Raw genomic sequence first — 21,505 nt, 5'->3', positions numbered from 1 at the left:
GGGCTATGTTTAATAGTGAAAGTGTGAAGAGAACTCAAGGGATTGGGACTGAACAGCTGTGTAGCCTTAAGAAAACCACTAATCAGTGAGGATAACTGGAAAAAAAGGCTTCAGTTAGCTAGGGAGCATAAAGATTGGACTCTGGAGCAGTGGAAGAAGGTCATGTGGTCTGATGAGTCCAGATTTACCCTGCTCCAGAGTGATGGGGGCATCAGGGTAAGAAGAGAGGCAGATGAAGTGATGCACCCATCATGCCTAGTGTCTACTGTACAAGCCTGTGGGGGCAGTGCTATGATCTGGGGTTGCTGCAGTTGCTCAGGTCTAGGTTCAGCAACATTATGTTGCCCAAAGAATGAGGTCAGCTGACTACCTGAATATACTGAATGACCAGGTTATTCCATCAATGGATCATATTCCAAGATGACAATGTCAGGATTCATGGGGCTCAGATTGTGAAAGAGTGGTTCAGGGAGCATGAGATGAATTGGCCACCACAGAGTCCAGACCTGAACCCCATTGAGAATCTTTGGGGATTCGAATGTGACAATTACTTACTTAGAGAGCAAAAAATATGTTTACAAAATGATTTATCGTACGTTAAATACATTTAGACGAATGAATGAATGAATGAATGAATGAATAAAGGCTTGCACGGTTTGTTAGGGCTGCAAAGAACTGCATTAATCTGCTATTAATCCTTCCATTAATCAGTTAATCATTCAGTCTCACTCCAGCTGCACAGAAACAACTCACCTTTAGCAGATAACCCTATAATTTATCTTTTCTATGCATGTAGTGGATATTTATTTCTATTTCTTGCAGATTTCTACATATGCAAATATTGCATATTTTAACTGGATTGCATTTTTATTTTTATTATCTTTTATTATTTTTATTTTTATTTTATTATGACTCACCGATCTCACACCGATTTTTTTTAAATTATTTTTATTTTTATTTTATTGTGACTCACCGATCTCACACCAATTTTTTTATTTTTTTTATTTTATTATGACTCACCGATCTCACACCGATTTTGTTTTTTTTATTTTTTTTTTATTTTAATTTTAATTTTATTATGACTCACCGATCTCACACCGATTTTTTATTATTTTTTTTCAAGTGTTTTTTTTTTATGTGCAGCTAAATAATAATATATTTAAATATATTAATAAATAAATAAATAAAAATAATGCTAATCAAGCCTGGAAAAATCCAGACACTTGTGGTATATCACCGTGAAAAACAAAAACAAATCCTCACACTGTTTTCCATTGATTACGTTGTAATAGTTCCCTGAACGCAGCACGTTCTGCAGCAGGAGAAATAAACGGACGCTCTCTGTTCAACAAGCACACAATCAAACCACTAAAAAGCAAAAAAAAAAAAAAAAAAAAAGGCGGATTCAATTTTCTAAATGCAGCTAAATTCCTTGAATGAACAACACATTGACTGAAAACACAAACACACAGAGGTAGAAGCACTTCTCCTCTGATTTCCGGACTCCGCTCCGGCTTTTATCATCATTGATGCAGATGCAGAGTGTTTGCAGGCGGAGGGGCCCCGGCACTCTGCTCCGCGGCGCTTTATTGTGCGCTCGCTGTCACATACAGGTCTTCATTAGGAGCCCGGAGGCTCGGCGAGAGGCTTTTGTGCGCGTGAATCACTGTGGTTTATGTGTCTTTTGCGCCGCTAATACGCCACTATGTCAGATGGAGTCTGTTTTAGTGCAAGCCTTTATGGGCGCAAATTGGTGGCGAATAGGACAGCGGAGCACTTTAACAGCACTCACCTTCTCCTCACCCCTTTTAACTTATTAACTTACATTAACTCATTTTAACCTGTCAACAGCCGCCGCGTGCGCATCACAAATAAATCAGGAGCGCCTGGTGCAGGAGAAGAAGAAGAAGAGAGAGAGAGTGTTTACAGCTGTCCGCATCCACACACTGGAGCTTTCCACCTCACTATTAATGAAGCCAATCTCCATTTTGACTGCGCGATCACTTTTTAATGCACTTGAGTGGTTTTTAAAGTGCAATCAAAGGCTAATTAAAGGCTAGCTGGGCTCCTTCTTTTCCCTTTAAGGGCTCAATGTGAATGCTCTTTCTCCCGTGTTTTTCTTTTGTGCAGGGGAAAAACACAAGCACGAGTCAGTTGTTAAATGCACCTGCAAGAGGGACCAACAAGTGGAAGGTGGACAATGTATGTGAAGAGAGGCACAGCCTTCTGATTTGAGTTTTCTCTGCCCTCCCCTTTCGAGAGGCGGCGTGAAGTAGGCCGAGAAGCTGCAGCCTGAGGTCCAGATTCATATTAAACAATTTATCTAAAGCTTTAAAATGTCTAATTACTACAATTTGTGACAGCCAGAGGGCACACACCAATCAGGCATAACATTACAACCACTGACAGGAGAAGTAAATAACATTTAAACCATCTTGTGACAGTTCAATGTTCTGCTGGGAAACTTTTGGACCTGGCATTCATTGGTGTGGATGTTACTACTAGGTGGTTTAGACGTCGTCAGCGCAGACCCTGACGCCGTAGCCTGACCTTGTACCTCCCCAGAAATGTCTGTGAAGGTTCTCAGTCATCCAGGTCATGGTATATCCAAAAAAGGTTAAAAAAAGGCAACTGGACTTGTAGAGTCTTTTGAGAAGACGTTTCACCACTCATCCGAGTAGCTTCTTCAGTTCTAGGGGACTGGTGGCAAGAGCTGTGATTGGTCCGCTTGGTAGCAGCGTGTTTCCACTTTAGTATTTCCAGCTGCTTCTCCATTTCCGCAATTTTCAAATTGATTGCTTTGGATCAATAAAGATGGAACACATGGAGGAAAGGTTAACTGAAGAGGTTCAGAGACACAAACATTTGTACGACTCGTCTTCTGCCAAACTTCCGTGAAATTTTTGACAAAGGTTTCAGTCGCCATTGTTGGAAGCGAAGCAAGAAACTGACCGGCAACAAAGACACAGCGCCGGCTAGTGTTCGGGTGGAGTTGTTACAGAGTGAGCCGGACTGACCAACGTCTAGTCCCGCAGTACTCTAAATGAGCCTTTAGACATGTAGCCTCCACCTTGACCAGACTAGACGAGACCAGGCACCCCCACCCCATAGCAATGACACTCCTTGATGGGAGCAGCCATCCCCAGCAGGACGGAAACTGAAACCTCAGTCCCTGCTGCCACCAAGTCTTGCTGCAGGTCGGTTGAGGGTTTCTGACCACCTGCCTACTCAGGAATCTGGTGGCAGGAAGGATTTCCACGGATCAAACGTGGACCTCAGAGTCTTTATTCGTGGCGATGCAGGATCCCCAGGACCCGGGCTAGAACTAGAACTGGCTCGGCCCACGTTATCCTCCACCGTCTACGTATCTGAGTTGTCAGGCATACCTGATGCAACCAATGAAGCCCTTGACTGGTGCTTGAGACCACACCTGATTTGCAAAAATGTGCTCTTACGAGGGATTCTACTGAATAATTTCGAGACCGCAGTAGAAACCACTTGACTGGTGTATCGCAAACAGCTGCGAGTTCGTACATTTTGACAATTAACCTAATTTGGTTGAACAGTTTTCATTGCAACTGTATCCGTCGGATGATCCACTGAGGCCCCTCCCCTCAAATTGCCCCCACATTAACAACACTGTGTTTCCAGACACCACAGGACACCCTCAGAAGGCCCATGTCCATTCTCTGATGAGTCACCACAAGGTGCACGATATCAGGAAGGTGGTCATAATGTTACGCCTGATCGGTGTGCCTATCGAACGATTAGAAGATGAAAACGCAGGTACGTTTCAGGCCGTCACAAAGCTCCTCGTCTCCTCTGCAGATTGATAAATGCGGGACACCAAAAAAGAAAAGTGAAAAATCAAATCAGCTGCACCGAGGGTGTCTGTCCCCCTAATGAGCCCTTGATTGAACATTTCAGTGGGGAAACATGTAGTCATTAGTCTCCATGCTCCAAAGAAGCATTTAAAAAGAAACTTCAGTGGAGCTAAAAAAAAAAAAAAGGAAAAAAAAAAATGTAATTACAATACAGGAGACACAGGAATAGCAGCGAAGCATCAATTTAAGCATAATCACCACAATTACTGTTCCCACGGGTCTGCAGCGGTTACACACTGATTGTTTTAGGGGAGAAATTGTGTTTGTGTGGATGTGACACCTCTTCCTTTAAGATGTCATGCGTCTCACCACCACTGCACAGGTCTTGTTTTTTATTTATTTATTTATTTAATATTTTATTTTCCTTTAAATGCGTTCATCACGTGGAGGGAACGCGGCTCTGAGGCGGAAGCGGCGGCGGCGGAGGAGGAGGAGGAGGAGGAGGATTAACTGCGCTAACGACATGTGAAATGATCAGCTGCACAATAGGTAATCTGTTTATGTTCTGAAGCCTTTAGCAATCAGTCTTAGATACAAATCACACTGTGCATGCAAGCCTGCGCCTTTAATGAAAGGGGTCAGTGCGACTAAATTACAATTATCTACAAGTTTCCTCCTCCTCCTCCATGCAGCCAGAGAGCTCCACGACATGACTGACGACTGAAGGATCTGCCCGAGGAGTTTTACATAAAAGTTTATATACTCAACGGTATAAAGATGTAACTGGGTGAGAATTTTACATTTTGAAGCCACACCGATCAGCCACAACATTAAAACCACTGACAGGAGAAGGAAATAACGTTGCGCATCTTGTGACAATTCAATGTTCTGCTGGGAAACTAAACTTTTGGACCTGGCATTCATTGGTGTGGATGTTACTTAGACATGTAGCACCCACCTAGACCAGACCAGGCACCCCCACCCCATAGCAATGACACTCCTTGATGGCAGCAGCCGCAAAAACGCTTTAGGAACAACTAAAAAAAAAAAAAAAACATGAAGAACAGAGCAAGGTGTTGTCCTGGCCTCCAAATTCACTAGATCCCAAACTGATCAAGTATCTGTGGGATGATCCACAGAGCCCCCCTCCCCTCAAAGGCTCCCCCCACTAACAACATCCTGTTCCCAGACACCACAGGACACCCTCAGAAGGCCCATGTCCATTCAAAACAATGATTCACGACTGTTTTGGATGCACAACGGAGACCTACACAGTATTAGGAAGGTGGTCATAATGTTATGCCTGATCTTTGTGGATCAGAGGGAACACAAAAATTAAGTTAGAAACTACTGGGTGGTGACGCAAATTAACTCCCACTACGATGATTTTAGTTTTTTTTCTGACTGTGTGATTTTGGTGAGCTGTATCTTTGCCTCTGGCTCCCTGTCAGATGAACGAGGGCCTGATCAGACACATGGCGGCTAATGAGAAGTTGCTCTCTGTGTTAAGGTCAGACAAGCGTTTCCTCAACTGGGATCCTCTGCTCTACCCCCCACCACCACCCCACCTCCCCTCTTTCTCCCTCTCCCCTCCATCGTTCCACCGACTCTTCAAACACAGGCCGTGATGAGACCAGCCGAACGGGCCCATCATGTCACTGTGCTGCAGCCCAGAGAGGGAACCAAATCAAGCTGTCACTGCACAGCGATGCTGAGGGAGAGGTGAAGGGGAGGAGGAGAGGCAGCCCCCCTCCCGCCCCCCTGCTCTCTCATTCCCTCCCCAGAGCCCATTATAGCAGGTGCCAACGCTGGGAGATGGATCACACGTACGCAGTTGTGTTTCCATCACTTGGGAGGACATTACATTGACTTACATTTTCTGGAAACTTACACTAACCTTAAACCAAGTCATCGATCTGAAAGCAGGATGAGTTACATTATGAGGACCTGCAGTTTGTGGCTATATAAACAGATCCATGAGTAATTGAAGCACGCACACGTTAGGACGCCTAAAGAAGATCATTACCAGCAATAGATTAGAATAGAATAGAATAAAATATCCTTTATTGTCACTGCGGAACACAGGTTGGACCGTTGTAGTGGGGATGCCGCGTAGTATAAAGATAGAGATGCTAGTTGCTAGCCTTGGGATGATACATTCTAGCTGCAGACGACAAGCCTTGCAATGCTAGTCACTAACCTTGGAGTGCTAGCTTTGGGATGCTAGTCATTGGACTGGAGATGTTAGTTTCTAGCCTAGAAATGCTAGCTTAGAGATGCCACTTACAAGATTGGGAATGGTACATTCTATCTGCGGAATACAAGCCTGCTAGTCACTAACATTGGAATGCTATCTTAGAAATGCTAGCCTAGGGATGCTACTTGCAAGCCTGGGGATGCTGCATTCTAGCTATGGGACACAAGCCTTGCAATGCTAGTTGCTAGTCTGGGGATGCTACAGTTTAGCTGCGGTCTACAAGCCTTGGAATGCTAGTCACTGGACTGGAGATGTTAGTTTCTAGCCTAGAAATGCTAGCTTAGAGATGCCACTTACAAGACTGGGAATGCTACATTCTTTCCGCGGAATACAAGCCTAGAGATGCTAGGTACTAGCCTGGGGATGCTACATTACTGCTGTTAGTTTCTAGCATAGAACGGCTAGCCTAGAAATGAAATTTACAAGTCTGGGGATGCTACAGTCTAGCTGCGGACTACAAGCCTTGGAATGCTAGTTGCTAGGTAGGGGACAGTGCTATCCAGCCTTGGAATGCTAGTCACCAGCCTTGGGATGCTAGTCCCTGGACTGGAGATGTTAGTTTCTAGCCTAGAAATGCTAGCCTGGAGGTGAAACTTGAAAGTGCACGCTAGCAATTTATAGCAAATAAACATTTAGTAGCTACTGCGGAACAATTCAGAAATCATACATATTTGTGAAATTGAATAATGACATATTCATTTCATTCATTGCTGATTATATAATCTTTACGCTGCGTTAACACGAGCAGGGAAAGTGGTTTTAATGTTGTGCATGATCGGTGTATTCTAACTCTGAGCCACTTCTGGACCTTTACCCAAAACCCTTAACGATCTGAGGAATTAGAAGGATCCTGTTCCTTAAAAATTATGTTCTCACAATTTACTTACAGAAGCAAATCTTAGCTAAAGACTGCAGGATCCATCTGTTAAATGCTCTACTACAAGTCAGTTAATATTGTTTGCACGCTGATGTTGCCAAAGTGATTCTGTCTGCAGCCGTAAACAGAAAATAAGAGAGCTATTATTTGATCAGTTGCAAGTTATTAAATATCTATTTGCCTCTAACTCGTTCAATAAGTTGTTTCCGCGGCTACAAACGACAATAAAACAAATTAATAAGGAACTGTTAAACCCTAACTGCTCAGTCCCTGTCGACAAACACAGAAGTGTGTTTCTGTTTATTCAGACGTGTCCGCCGCTCTTTTCTTCTGTTTATGCTCGCGATTAATTAACTTCATGAGAATCCGGGACGTTGTTCAGTCTTTTCAGATTAAATGTGGGAGTAATAACAGTGGCGTCTTTATTTAAGCTGCTAAGATCAGCTGGTTGTTTAAGATCCTGCAGAGTATTACACAAATGGTGGAGTCCAGCTCCTCTATTAAAGCCTTACCATATAACATCTGTTTTCTCTCTCTGTGCTCTGGGGCACCTTTGATTCATGCACTTATTCCAACATTTTGAACGGTAAATTGAACTTTTTTGTGTGTGTTATTTTTATTTTATTCAGCCTGTAAGGTGTGCACAGACTCCTTGGCTGATATTGCTCAAAAATAAATTGATAATTACAATGTACACTACACACCCAAGTGTATATTTAAACATTCCCAAGTAATGCTGGTTATCATAGCCATGTAAGACTGCTAGCTAATTAAGTAGCACCTACCTAGGAGGTGCTACTTAACTTAGCAATGCTAGTCACCAGCCCTGGAATGCTAGCCTTGGGATGCTAGTCACTGGACTGGAGATGTTAGATTCTAGCGGTGGATTACATGCCTTAGGATGCTAGTTACTAGCCTGGGTGTAGTTTCCAGCCTAGGGATGCTAACCTAGCAATGCTAGTCACCAGCCCTGGAATGTTAGCCTTAGGATGCTAGTCACTGGACTGGAGATGTTAGTTTCTAGCCAGAAATGCTAGCCTAGAGATGCTACTTAATAGCCTGGGGATGCTAGATTCTAGCTATGGATTACGAGATGCTATTTACGAGCCTGGGTATAGCATCCCTGGAATGCTATCCTTAGGATGCTAGTCACTGGGCTGGAGATGTTTCCAGCCTACAAATGTTACTTACTAGCCTGGGGATGCTACCTTGTAGCTGTGGAATACATCCCTTGGGATGCTAGTCACTTGGCAGGAGAAGTTAGATAGCTTCTAACTTAGAAATGCTAGCCTGAAGATGAAAGCTACTTACAGGCCTGGGGATACTACATTCTAGCTGTGGAATATAAGCCTAGAGATGATACTTACTAGCCTTGGGATGCTAGATTCTAGCTATGGCTTACATGCCCGAGGATGCTAGTTAATAGCCTGGGTATAGCCTCGCAATGCTAGCCTTGGGATGCTAGTCACTAGGCTGAAGAAGTTAGTTTCTAGCCTAGAAATGCTAGCTCATAGATGCTACTTACTAGCGTGGGGATGGCACATTCTAACTGTGGAATACAAGCCTGAGGATGCTAGTTTGCAGCCCTGGAATGCTACCCTACGTATGCTAGTCACTGGCATAGAGATGTTAGTTTCCAGCAGAGCAATGCTAGCATAGGGATGCTAGTCACTAGCCAGAGGACACTACTATCCTAGCCTAAGGATGTTGGACTCTACACTTGGGATGCTACTCACTGGCTGAGTATTACTCGCTAAATAAATAGCCAAGCTTGTTGAGTGGGTGTCTCATTTTTCTGGCCTAGCAGTAGCTAAATCAGTCCCTGGCTTTGACTTCGCCTCCTCCAGCCTCTCAGTTATATATTCCCACTGGTTCCTGCTGGCTCCAACAAACCGTACGAGATGGAGAGTCTGTGAAGTAACTTGTAAAATGTGCAGATGTGTTTGAAAACCTTCTCCGTGGCTGCGCGGACCTGTCTGATGTTGAGAAAAGCTGTGTGTGTGTGTGTGTCTGTATCTGGCAGGCCTGACACAGCTCATGTGTGTGTTTTTGTGTGTAATGGGAACAGCTGGCTGAGGGAATGAGTACAGAGGGAGAGGTGATGGATGCGAGTGGAGCTCCTGTGACAGATGAGCTAACAGGTGTTCACCACAGCCCTCAGAGAGACGCTATTTATGAGCCGGAAAAGACAGCCAGACGCAAAGCACACCGCGCCGCCGGGCCTCCTCAATGCTAAAACACATCACGTACATCTGCACAACTTTACTCGAGCAGCACAAGCAGAGCTGTCTTTAGGAGGCGGGCGGCATCTTCACTCCTAGATGGAGCTGAAGCCTTTATCATCGCTCTCCCTGCACCTAAATCTTCTGCAAAACATTAACATAAACTTATACCTATAACTTGGCTTCTTTAGTTTGCAGCAGAGAAACAATCCTCGAGTAGTCTATGTGCAGACAAAAAGTGAGCTTAATAACAGATTTTATTGTGGGTTTTTGATTGCACAGGTGTTCCTAATAAAGTGGCCAGTGAGTGTTTACCTGGTGAAGATGCTCAACGTCGTTCCGAAGGCGTTTCCGGCGTCCTCCAAGAACCTTTCAACCCTACACCTGCATGCAAAAACACTGTTTGCTACCTGAAGAAGATGAACAACAAATATACGTCAGAGAAAACGGATTTAAAAGGATAAGGATTTTTTTTTCTGTGTAAGATTGCTGGATATCTCGTTCTCAGTCCTGCAGCAGCAGCAGCAGCAGCAGCAGCAGCAGCAGCAGAGCTACATCTGCTCATCTGGCAGGAACGACTCCAAAATGCAAATGCACGATCTGTGCAACCACGAGAGACGTAACCGATCATCTACACACGATACAGAGCTGCCTCATTCACGTGTGCCTGTGTAGGAAATAAATATATATATATAGATTTTCAGAGTGGCTCTCATTCACAAAGTGGAACGTGGAATTCGTTTGGCCCTCACGTGACTACGAGCTGATGCTCAACCTGCTCCGGGATGAAAAAAAAAAACCTGCGTGAAGAACATCTGTCAGCCGGCGGAGTGACAGATTCATCAAAATCATGATGCCATGAGTACATGGTGCGCGCCTCAGCCTGCCAATTACCGGAGCTCGCCATTAACGGTTTTGCGCTTCAGCCACGTTCCGTTAAACGACCAAGAATCACAACACATTAGATGTTAGATGCGCCCACGAGTAAGTCGGACCGGAGAGCGTTGCTAGTAGCAACACACACACACACAATAAAAATAAAAGCTTTGTATTAATAAAGTCACATTTTTTTGTTTTGTTTATTATTGTTCAGAAACAGATACACATAAAAACACCTTGTTGATCTGACTGGTTATTCTGTAGAAGGCACTTTAACACATTTAATGTTGGACTAGCGTAGAAAAAGTCCTGATTATTGGCGATGAAGTCCACGGAAGAGGGACAGACATGTTGGCACTGTGAGAGTGGAGCAGTGATGGACGCGCTCTCCCAAAATGTACATCCAGTTATTTAGTCATAATCACACCCGACTGGAAATAAATAACCACCGCCAAATTAAAGGAGCAGGTAGTCTGATGTGGGTTTTCTTTCTTTTCTTTTTTTTGTGGGAAGTGGGAAATATTTTAAGACATTTAAACTTCTGAGATGTGTCTTAAATTGTTTATTCCCATGGTTCAGTATAGCCTCAGTTTCCAGTTTGATTCTCAAGCTACGACTTCTGGATTTTGGGTGAAAGTGCCATGTGTGCGCAAGTACTGCCAGAAATGTCCCAAACCACAGAAATAAAAAAACAAAAACTAACAGAAAACAAAAAAAATAAAATCTTCATTTGAGTGTTTGTCTTGCTTAATGTTTAACTACGGGGGGAAACTGAGAAGTTATCTACGCCTGGCCGAGGGCTTGTTTGAGGTCTCGGAGCAGCATGGACGCCATGACGCTCTTCTCTGTGTTGATGGTGAGCAGGGCGGTGCTGGACTCCCTCAGCTCCAGCGACACCAGGACCAGGGCCCCGCTGCTGACCGTCCGCCCCGCGAACCTGCAGAAGAAGAAGATGACAACTGATCAGCTTCACAAAAGACTGACAAAGAGAAAGAAAGCGGGACCTTTAGGGGAGAAACTGGTGCAGAATCTCCACATGTCAATTGTGCAAAATTAAACTTAAAATAAAATTAAATAAATGTTCTCAGAGTCGATAATTATTGGAGAGGATGAAAATGTGCATTTTAAGTAGAAATACAAAAACACCATTAACTCTATTGCCTGTTTCTGTCATTATATTTACAAAAACGTCAGATATTTATAGTTTAATCTTTCGCTAACTAACTCCACTAACTAAGTGACAGCCATAGGCCTTACACATTTACTCTCATTGCATCCCATAAATCCTCGCGTTAGAAATGCCTCCAACACCTCACACCTTGTAATTACCCTAAATTAGGGAACGAGACAAAGAAGGAAAACGATGTGACAGGAAATATAGAGAGCAGGGCAACAGACAGTCTATTATCCCAGCTGACTAAAGAGCCATTAGGGACGCGGCACGCCCCCCCGAGCCCGTCAAACTGAACTTAGCCTGTTTTTATGGACTGTGAGTGTCTATGAGTGTGTGGGAGCCTTGGGACCACAATGAGAGGAGGGGGGCCCCCGTCCCACCAGCTCCCTCTGGGCCGCCGGGAGAATTCTCCGTCCCCCCCGTTTCCTTGGATACCATCCCTTCAGACTTTGGGGGGCAAATCTGGGCGCACATGGTCCCCATTGAGAGCGCTAACAAGAGGCAGACAGGGGCTACGACCCAGCGTGACCCTCTTTGAGGGTGACGGAGCTGAGCCGGGCCCCCCCCCTTCTCCCGCTCCCCTCTGGCCCCTCTGCATCCCTGAGCCTCACGTGGCTAACTCCCAGCCATCTGCCTCCATTTAGCGCTACATCGCCGCGACAAAGACCCCCCGTGGCAGCCCGCTTAGGCCTGACAAACAGCCCACAAAGAGCCCCACTTAGGCCTGACTAAAGCCTGTGAAGAGCCCCCGCAGGACGGCCCGTGGACAGGCGCTGTCACGGAGGCCTGCGACGGCGTGCTGTGCGGCGAGAGCGACTAGCACATCCACCAATTAGCACGCACAAGTTAAAGACGGTGGGTGACGGAGGGAGGGAGGGAGGGAGGGAGGTGGTGGGGGGGCGCCAAGAGGACATGCATGCACAATGAAACGGTGCTGGCTCAGTGTGTCTGGGTGTGTCTCTGGGGAGCTGCTAAATTACCATCAACAGAGGAGAGGGAGTTTATCAGGGAGCTCTCAGGGAGGAGAGAGAGAGTCCTCCTCAGGCTTAATTAAAATATTAGCCACTTCAGCAGGAAACACAAGCCATTCAAGAAGAGGATGAATTTCTCTCCCTTCCTTAAATAATTCAGGGGTTGCAAATCTATCCGGGACGCGTCTCGTAACGTGCTTTAAAGACGCCCGTCTTTAAAGAAACGGACTCGAACCACGTTCATAAAACACATGTAAACGCACATTCTCGCCCCGTGTCCGGCTCCCTGAACACCTCTCTCTGCCCCCGCTGTCAGCAGCCCGAGGCGTCCATACGGTCCCCGTGGCTTTGCTAATGGATTTAGGATATAAATCTATCATTTACCCGGCCGGTTAACACCACACCCGAGGCTGCTTTCATTTCGTCTCGGGAGATGCTGTGAATATTCTCAGTTGCGGTTGCGTTCAGGTGCACACACACACAAAAAAAAAACACATCTAAAAACTACATCAGCACATTTTTAAGGACCTGGAGGGAGAGATTAAGGTCAAGCAGGCCTTAAACGGGTCATTGGTATTCTCCTGCACTCTTCACATACGGGGCTAAACACTGGATTAATTGCGGTGTATGGAAAGAAAAGCAAAGCATAACCCCTGGACTTAGAGCAGGTGGATTGGCATCGATCGGCAGGGGCTGCGGCTAAGCATCACTCTCCAATTATCCTCGATTCTCCTCAGCGCGGAGAGCCCGTGCGTGCCATCTGCCTCCCCTCCACCCTGCCGCTGCACAAACACAAAGTGGGCTCCACCTTTACCGTTCACCCGACGCGAGGCCGCGGACGACGCGGCTCAGCGAGAATCCAGGACTTACGAGAAAACCGCGGTTGAAAACGGGATCAAAACCTGCGCAGAGGCTACAGCTGGAGGGCCGCTCCACGCTGGTCCACGGCCAGGTGGACGAGTGGAGCGAGTGTCCTTCAGCTGAGTGGTCAGCGAGGCCAGAGCGGAGCCCAACGCGAGCTAGCGAGCGAGCAGACTCAGACCAGGCAGATGGCCAAAGCTATTAGCCCCAATTAGAAGCAGGAACCCCTCCACGAATCTCCAGAACTGAGCCATACGGACAAACTGCAGCGCCGCACTCGAAGGGCAGAGAGGCAGGAGAGGACAAACAAGAGGAGGGAGAAGAAAGAGTATCTGAGAAAAAGAAAAACACACTAGGGTCTTTGTATCATGTGAAGACAGATCACAGCGACCTGTAAAGGAGGGATTAATTAATTATAAATGAGAGTCAATTAAATTACAAACAGGAACAAGGATTCAACTTCACAGAAAAGAGGAGAATTCGGTGTTTAGAGAAGCACAATCTAATTATATCAAAGTGTCAAGTAAAGAGAAAGAACAGCTTATAAATCAAGGGGCTCTGGGCTGTTTTTTTTCCTTCTTCTTCTTCTTTTTTTTTGTAAATTAGGCTCTAACCAGAGGGATTGGCAATGCATGCAAAATTCGATCAAATTTGCTTTCAAACGGACTGAAAAATAGAGCACATTTATTCTATTCCGCCTGTTTAGACATAAACAAGAACAGCGTTTTCTACATTTGCTTTCCTGCTTGATTTATTGCCATCCTCCTTTCCAGCAATCAATTTCAGTGTTTCAGTGGCATCACCGCCTCCTCCCCTACCCTTCACCCTCCCACCCTCCCTCCACTCGGCCTCCTGTTTGGGGGAAAAGCAGTGCTGCACCCTGCTGATAAACAAGAGGAGTGCAGGGATGCGGAGGGGGGCTGCGATTTATAACATCGAGCCTGCGACCTGCGTCGTTCTCGGGCTTCGTATTGAAATCCCATCCATTATTTTTTACATCAGACCCGAACTCTCTCTCAGATCCGAGGGCAGGTTCTCCTGTGATCTCACCCCGGATTAGAGAGGCCTTTCTCTGGGGAGATGAGAGAAGAAGAATAAAAAGAAGAAGAAGAAGGGGGGGGGAAGCCCTGGGTGGAGGTCACCTCACACATCACATTTAATGCGGAGCGACCTCTACAATAAGCTCTCAGTGGGTGTATCCGATCTGATCGATCACCCGGCTGAGTGTGTGTATGTGTGTATGTGTGTGTGTGTGTGTGTGTGTGTGTGTGTGTGTGTGTGTGTGTGTGTGTGTTATTCAAAGTAGCAGCAATAAAGCTTCTCTGTTATGATGATTTGTTGCTTTTATCTGTTTCACAAGACTAAAATTAAATAATTTGGAGATTTAGACGAGTTGTTTGACCAGAGGATCAGTAATTTTGACATTTATTTTGACATTAATTGTAAAAATATTCAATACTGATGAGTGGTAACTTGTCTAGGATGCTTTCTTTTTTAATCATTGCTAAAAACTGACAACTAGAACTTCACATATTCATGTTTTTTGGGTCTGATCAAACAGTTTAAATCTTAATGATGTTAAGTTTAATGTGACATAAAGAAACTAGAACATTTAGAAAAGTTGAAAAGTTTTTATAAGTTTTTGCCCTTAAAATTATTTATTATTTGATTTTAATTATGAAAAAGGTTGCAGATTAAGTTAAGAATTGTTAAGAATTGGCACACATATACCGATCAGCCACATCATTAAAACCACCCGACAGGAGAAGTAAACAAAACTGATCATCTTGTGAAACTTCTGGACCTGGCATTCATTCATGTGGATGTTACTTAGACATGTAGCACCCACCTAAACCAGACCAGGCACCCCCACCCCATAGGAATGACACTCCTTGATGGCAGCAGCCATCCCCAGCAGGATGCAGACACAAAAACACTTCAGGAACAACTAAAAAAACATGAAGAACAGCACAAGGTGTTGACCTGGCCTCCAAACTCACTAGGTCCCAAACTGATCAAGTGTCTGTGGGATGATCCACAGAGGCCAATCCCCTCAAAGACCCCCCCACTAACAACATCATGTTCCCAGACACCACAGGACACCCTCAGAAGGCCCATGTCCATTCTCTGATGAGTCACCACAAGGGAGACCTACACAATATTAGGAAGATGGTCATAATGTTAAGCCTGATTGGTGTATATCTGCAAAATAGTGAAAATTGAGAATCATATTGTCTGATTGAGTCCAAATCTCAAAGATCTTTAGCTTAGCGTCATTGCGGATTAAGTATCTGTTGATCATCAGTTCATAGTTTTGCCAAATCAGGTGGATTTAGAGATTTAGAGAACAATAAAACGCACAAAGAGCCTCCTTTTCATCCAACTCTCAAACCTGAACTCTGTCGGTAAACTTTGCAGAGGATTTTGTCCTGTGGAGGAACTCCATCATGTCCAGTAAATGGACCTCCAAAGGACACTGTGGAACAGCCGGTCGTCGCAAGGGCGGCAGAAGAGAAGGAGCGTCTTCATTACCGCGAGACTACACGACAACAGCGGGACACCGTCTTCCTCTTTAGCCGTCAAAGAGGAGAGAGAGATTGATGGCGTGGAGTCATTTGAGCTATTGGTTATTCTGAATGAAGTATGGGCTTATTGGGCGCAGGCCTCTACCCACTGCCTCACATTGATTTCCACTCACTCTCGCCGTGCCCTTGTGCGAACGTCTCCCTCTTATTGTTTCACTCAGATTTCCTCACTGTCCCTTATTCGCCCGCCGACATTTCTCCTCTTTTCCAGCCCCGTGCAGATCTATAAAGAAATTATCTGGGATCACCTGGAGACGAGGACGGGACATGAAGGGACAGACGGACAGAAAGGAAAGAGGAGGAGGACGGAGCATGGTGCAGAGGGATGGAGTGAAAGACAAAGAGGAAGTGAAGGAGAGACAGATGGGGGGTGTGGGTGGGAAAGGTGTGGTGGGGAGGGGTGCAGACATGAACTGAAAGAGAGACAGAGCAGGAAACAGAGGGAGAGAGGGAGGTGTAATTATCTATCAGGTGTTCGGGTGTGCGTGACAGAGGAGGAAGCTCATTAGCACACTCTGTGTACACCAATTACACAGCCAGGCTTCTCAGGGCATTCCCCTGGCATGTCTGTGTTGAGGCTGGCGGCTGGAGGTGTGTGTGGTGTGTGTGTGTGTGTGGGGGGGGGCACTTTCCCTCCCCGACACCGGCGTACACACTGTTTAACCAAACTCCACGCGAATTATAACGTACAGGAGCGTTCATCTTATCGGCCTCAGACGGAACAAACGCCTTTAAATCCGACACACAGAGTCAGAGGGATGTGATTCTTCTTTCTGCCGCACAAACATCATATTATTCTGAAATTTTTTTTGTGTGTGTTGTTGCATGCATTCAAATCTAGTCAGGTATGCGTCTCTGCAAATCAAAAACACAATCAGATGTTGCTGCTACTGCTGAGTCGTTGCTGGGAAAGTGTTTATCTGGATGTTTTTTACGACCTATTTTATTTTTATTTACTTGGTTTGGTTTTGGTTTTGGTTTTGGCGTCATGTTTTTCAGTACTAAAATCTCAACAGGTCTTAACGGATTTGATAAACGTACAGCATCTTAGCTGACACAATGGAGGCTAATCCGACCGATACGAACCAGTCTCGAACTGCTGGAGTAAAACTAATCTCTAGGACGGTCAATAGTGAAGCTACAGCTAGCATTTAGCTTAGTTTAATAATCAAGAAAGATGTGATGAAGTAAAAGAAATATCCAAACAAAACCTCTCCAACAAAAAATTAAATATATTTATATATAACATGTTTTCTCCATCTGCTTCTGGACTTTGTTGCTAAGCTAACCACCCATTGCCCGTAGCATCATATTAACACAACAACGCACGATTGAGCGGCTTCAGTTTTCTCATCTAATTCTTCACCAGAAGGCGAATAAATAAGAATATTTATGGCAAGTGTTGCTTTGTGGTTTTACTATTAATAGCTGAGAGTTTAAACTGTTGTTGGTTCTTAAGCATATACAGTAAACTGTTTCACCTGAATGCATAGATTTGGTGATTGAAGGAAACGGCGTTCGAGGATTAAACCTGAGATCTCTGGTCCTAAATTATCTCGGACATCATTGTATTTTTTATTTATTTGTGCACTTGATTTTTTTGATTTACAATTATTTTAAGAGAGTTGGTCGAAACCAAGAGGAAACGAGTCCAGACGTAACGTGAACAAGCTAAACTTTATAAGCGCTAGTTAGCAAAATTAGGTCAAAAGTCAACTGTTTACTATAAATTAAATTAATTTGCTGATACTTTATTTAATCTCACATACATTTGCCCATAGAAAGCCCACGTCTCAGCAGCTTTATGTTTAGTTTTCCTGTATATGAACCGCTAAATCCAATATTCGCTTTATTAGAGCAATTTAAAGACGGACTGATACAAAACACGTGCTCTTATTTTATGTGCCATATACTGTGTATAGTTGGGATAGCATCATAATTAGGGGCTTTTATTAGATACAGTAGAACCGCCCCCCCGGATCCCGTGATATCAATACATCCAAGATGGACCTAATTTATTGGTTTAGCTGCACACCAGTTCAGATGAGAGTTTAAGAATTTAGGCCAGTACATCCATACTGGATTGTTTTCCAAGTCTAAAAACTCAAAAACAAAGTTGAAAACAAATTTGTTGCAACAGAAATTAATTTTTTTTTTTAACTGACTACTGTGTTCCCCTGTTTTCTACTTCGCCACATAATAACAGAAGTCCTATTTCAAGCCTATATCGGCCTTAAATATCGGTGCAGAGCTTCAACAGGCTCCATATGAAAATCTACGGCTACCCAAGTATAAAACATGTGAATGATCGCTGCTATAATCACGCTAGAGTTGTTCCTAAATGAGAAGAAAAATCCTTAAAGTTTCAATTCATCTACGAAACCTTGAAATCTAAAACATCTCTGTGCCTCTGTGAGACATTTAATAAAGTCTTTCACCTGTTGACGCTGTTCTGGCTGGACGACACCACGCCGACGTTGGCCACAGACAGGACCTGCTTGCCGATGGCCTGGCTGGAGGCGTTAGCCGTTGCCACGGTGATGGTCGCCGAAGTCTCGTTCATGCCCTGGAGCTTTCCTGAGGAGATGCGAGATGAATTCACTGCGTTAGTCCCACAACAGCTGGACATCTTAAATATTAACATGGAATGAGCAATAATGCAAAAAAACAGACCAACAGAAAGCAAAGGGACCAGTTGATACACTTAGCAATGAGCAAGGATTTAAAAAGGAGATAAATATGTACAACTTAGGTAGCAATAAAGACAAATATAATAAAAACCCGTTAAAAGAATTCATTATCTTCACTCAATCTGCATGCATTAAAAAAAAGGAGTTGGCTAGAGATAAAATGGTCCTGCACATCAAGTTGTTTTCACGTCTTAAATCCAATTTTTATTTTGTCTGAGTGCAAATGAAGATTAATTAATGCAGAAGCAGCATTTAGGAGGCACTTAAGAGAACGCTGATGGCTTCCCGCTCTCTCTAGCTGCCACCGCATGCGCCTCTACAGGTGTGTGTGCATTGTATGTTCGTCCTGGAGACGCCGCCTGAGTGCCTCGCAAGAGAGAAACCATTTCACCTTAATGACAAAGGTGAGGAAATGACTATTAGAGGCAGACTCATTTTAATATTTAAATCTAAAAGTAAAACCTGCGATGAAACCGTGTTATTAGCTCGGTAAATGTATTCGATCACCTTTAAAGAACAAGGCTGGCCATTTAATGTTTTTCTCACCATCAACAATGTCCAATGTTCAACTGAATTTATCTAATTTCTCTGAGCTGTAAAGCCCCAATGTTCACTACAATATGTGTCACAACATGCTGCTTTTAGTTAGTTTTACAAATAATATTTTAAACATACTTTAAATACTTGTTATTGCATCTATAATTAAGTAAAAGTCCCCAACAACTGCAATATGTACTCTTTTTTTAAGATTTGCTAAATACTACAATGCCCCAGTGATTTTTTTTATTATTATATATGTGTCAGCCACTTTTAATAATAGGACTAATAATAGAAAACAGTTGAACTTAAGACAGCAGTGTCTTAGTTGAGTTGTATGAAGAGAATAAGCGACAATCTACTACAAAGTGCCAAAAAACTGCAGTTCCTCTAATGTCCACTAGAGGCTGAGTCAATCCCCACAGACCTCCATGTTAAAATGTTTAACTTTAAAGCAGAAATAAACAAGTTTACAACCTGGTACCGAAAACATTTTTGGTCACGATTGCTAATTTATAAATTCATAACAACTGTACGGGAGTGAATTTGTATATTACCGCCCAATAACGCTCCATTTTTTTTTGATCATTTTCGAATTAGCTCGGAGCTAAGTGGAGTCAGGCAATGTCAAGATGGCCAAAGACGTCAAACTGAGCTTCAGAAACTGTGACGACGTCCGTTAAATGTCTCAGAAAGAGGGAAACAGTCATTATGGTTGCCAAGGTGACCGGGTTTAATGGTTGAATTTACAGCAAGCTATTTATTTTTATTTTTTTTATTATTTTAATGTTAAACTCAGGTAGCAATACCACCAGTAACCACTAGATGGCTATGAGTTTGGCTTTCTCCCTATGTCTGAGCTTCCAAACCACCATGTTATATTATATCAACTGCTCAAAGTGAAGCCAAAGCAAGTACAGCTCCCCCTGGTGGCTGGCTGCAGTATAGGTCGTAAGCTCCACCCCCTCCATGTAAGTGGGCGGGACCTGGGCCGAACTAAAACACTGAAATACACGTCAAATAATTTTTTCAAGGATGGTTTCTGTCATTTTAGGTAGTTAATATAATGTTGATGCGCGTTCGAGTGTCTTTTGGATGAGTTTCATTTTAGTTACAGTCTATAATCTAACATTTTCTTATAACTGGTGGAGGTACTGCACAAACTTGCAAACTCACAAGATGGCGCCGCCCGTATTCCTGGGAAAATAGCGTCAGTTTGGCCAATGCAAGGAAGTGTTTATATACAGTCTATGGTTTATATACAGTAAATGGAAGAGACGCACTCAGCGTTGCTCGTTTTAGTGTTTTCTTTGTATTTTGTTGAAAATGTTTCAGCAGATCTCTGTTTATAATAATGTATAATATAATAATGTGACTATTATTGTATACCATATACTTCTATCCAGTGCCCTACATAATGGTCCTCAAGGAGTATTTTATTTTTTTTATTTCGCAGATGAAAGCCAGAACTCACCCTGCTCCTGGCAAAAGTCCGACTCCGTCATGGTGCTGGGCATTAACAGCTCCCCTACAGCAGGCTGAATGGAGACACTGAACTGGTCCTCTTTGGTGCTGAGGAAAGAATGAGAAAAGAATGACCCTTGCAAAAAGAAATAAAGACTCTGCAATTCAGAGTCTTTAAATTAAAGGGGCTGCAACATGCGTGGAAGTGTGTGCACTTTTTTGCTTTATCTGAGTATGAAACGTTTCTCTTCTGAATGCCCTGCAAAAACAACGCTCTGTGCATGGCATTTTAGGTCCGGATTGATCCCCCACCCCCCCAACACCCCCTCCATCTCAAACAGATTTTCTGATAAGGTTATCGATCGGCTGAGCAGCGGTGCCGATGGCATTCAGCAGGTTGATTTGGGGGCCGGGGCTGATTACTGGAGGAATAATTGTTATCCCAGTGAACCGGGATCAATTGCGGCTGATGTCTCACCTGGGAGCGTCGGCACAGAGCGGGTAGGAAAAGAAGAATTAACAAAGAAGAAGATGAGGGAGGAGGATGTGCACAAGAGTGAGAAAAGAAGAAGAGATGGGTAAAAGGAAGAGACGTGACGATGCTGTCTTACCACAGCTGGAAGTTGGCTGCTTGTGTCGAGTCGCTGAAGTCAATACCCATGGATACCGTCACCGAGGCCCCTGGCTCCAACCGCTCTGAGCATGGGAGAAAAAAGGGGGAGGAAAGAGAAGAAGAGAGAAGAATGAGTGACAAGGGCGGAGTGGGGAAGGAGGGAGGAAAAGGAGAGTAGTGGTGGTGGTGGTGGTGGTGGAGTGGAACAGACAGGCATCCACACCACTTGTGTTTTCTACTTCACAAAGCAAGGCCACCGCGTGTGAGAAATCTATCCTTCAATCTCATTCCCCACACCTCTAGCCTCGGAGAGTTTAAAAAAAAAAAAGAAACACATGAAGGACTAGCATATTTCCAGAACAACAGGCTTGTCAAAGAGAGCATCAGCATCAAGAGAGATGGGGTGAGGGAGATAGACAGAGCTGGTGAAAGCTGGAGGGGAGTTAAGCAAAAAGAAAAGCAAAAAAAAAAATAATAATAAAAATGGTGAAGAGAGAGTCCGGACAGCTGAGAGCTAGAGGAGGAGGAGGAAGGGGGAAGAGGAAGGGGGA

At 44.2% G+C, this 21,505-nt stretch overlaps 1 protein-coding gene across 2 annotated transcripts in view; it reads right to left on the bottom strand.

The window, feature by feature from the left end:
- Positions 1–10,096: 10,096 nt before the first annotated feature.
- Positions 10,097–21,505, bottom strand: part of ap3b1a (adaptor related protein complex 3 subunit beta 1a) — a 61,588-nt gene continuing 50,179 nt past the window's right edge. The window contains exons 24-27 of one of the 2 annotated variants that reach the window (XM_084572061.1): positions 20,953–21,037; positions 20,352–20,449; positions 18,089–18,227; positions 10,097–10,996 (exon numbers count right to left, since the gene is read on the bottom strand). In XM_084572061.1, the coding sequence (XP_084428187.1) occupies positions 10,843–10,996; positions 18,089–18,227; positions 20,352–20,449; positions 20,953–21,037 (476 nt within the window). In that variant the 3' untranslated portion in view covers positions 10,097–10,842. The remainder of the gene's footprint in view (positions 10,997–18,088; positions 18,228–20,351; positions 20,450–20,952; positions 21,038–21,505) is intronic. The other variant, XM_084572062.1, reaches the window with a different exon arrangement.

The sequence above is a fragment of the Chelon labrosus genome, assembly GCF_963514085.1.
Source record: "Chelon labrosus genome assembly, chromosome: 22".
In the NCBI taxonomy this organism is placed as follows: Eukaryota; Metazoa; Chordata; class Actinopteri; order Mugiliformes; family Mugilidae; genus Chelon; species Chelon labrosus.
This window is presented reverse-complemented; position numbering and strand designations above follow the sequence as displayed.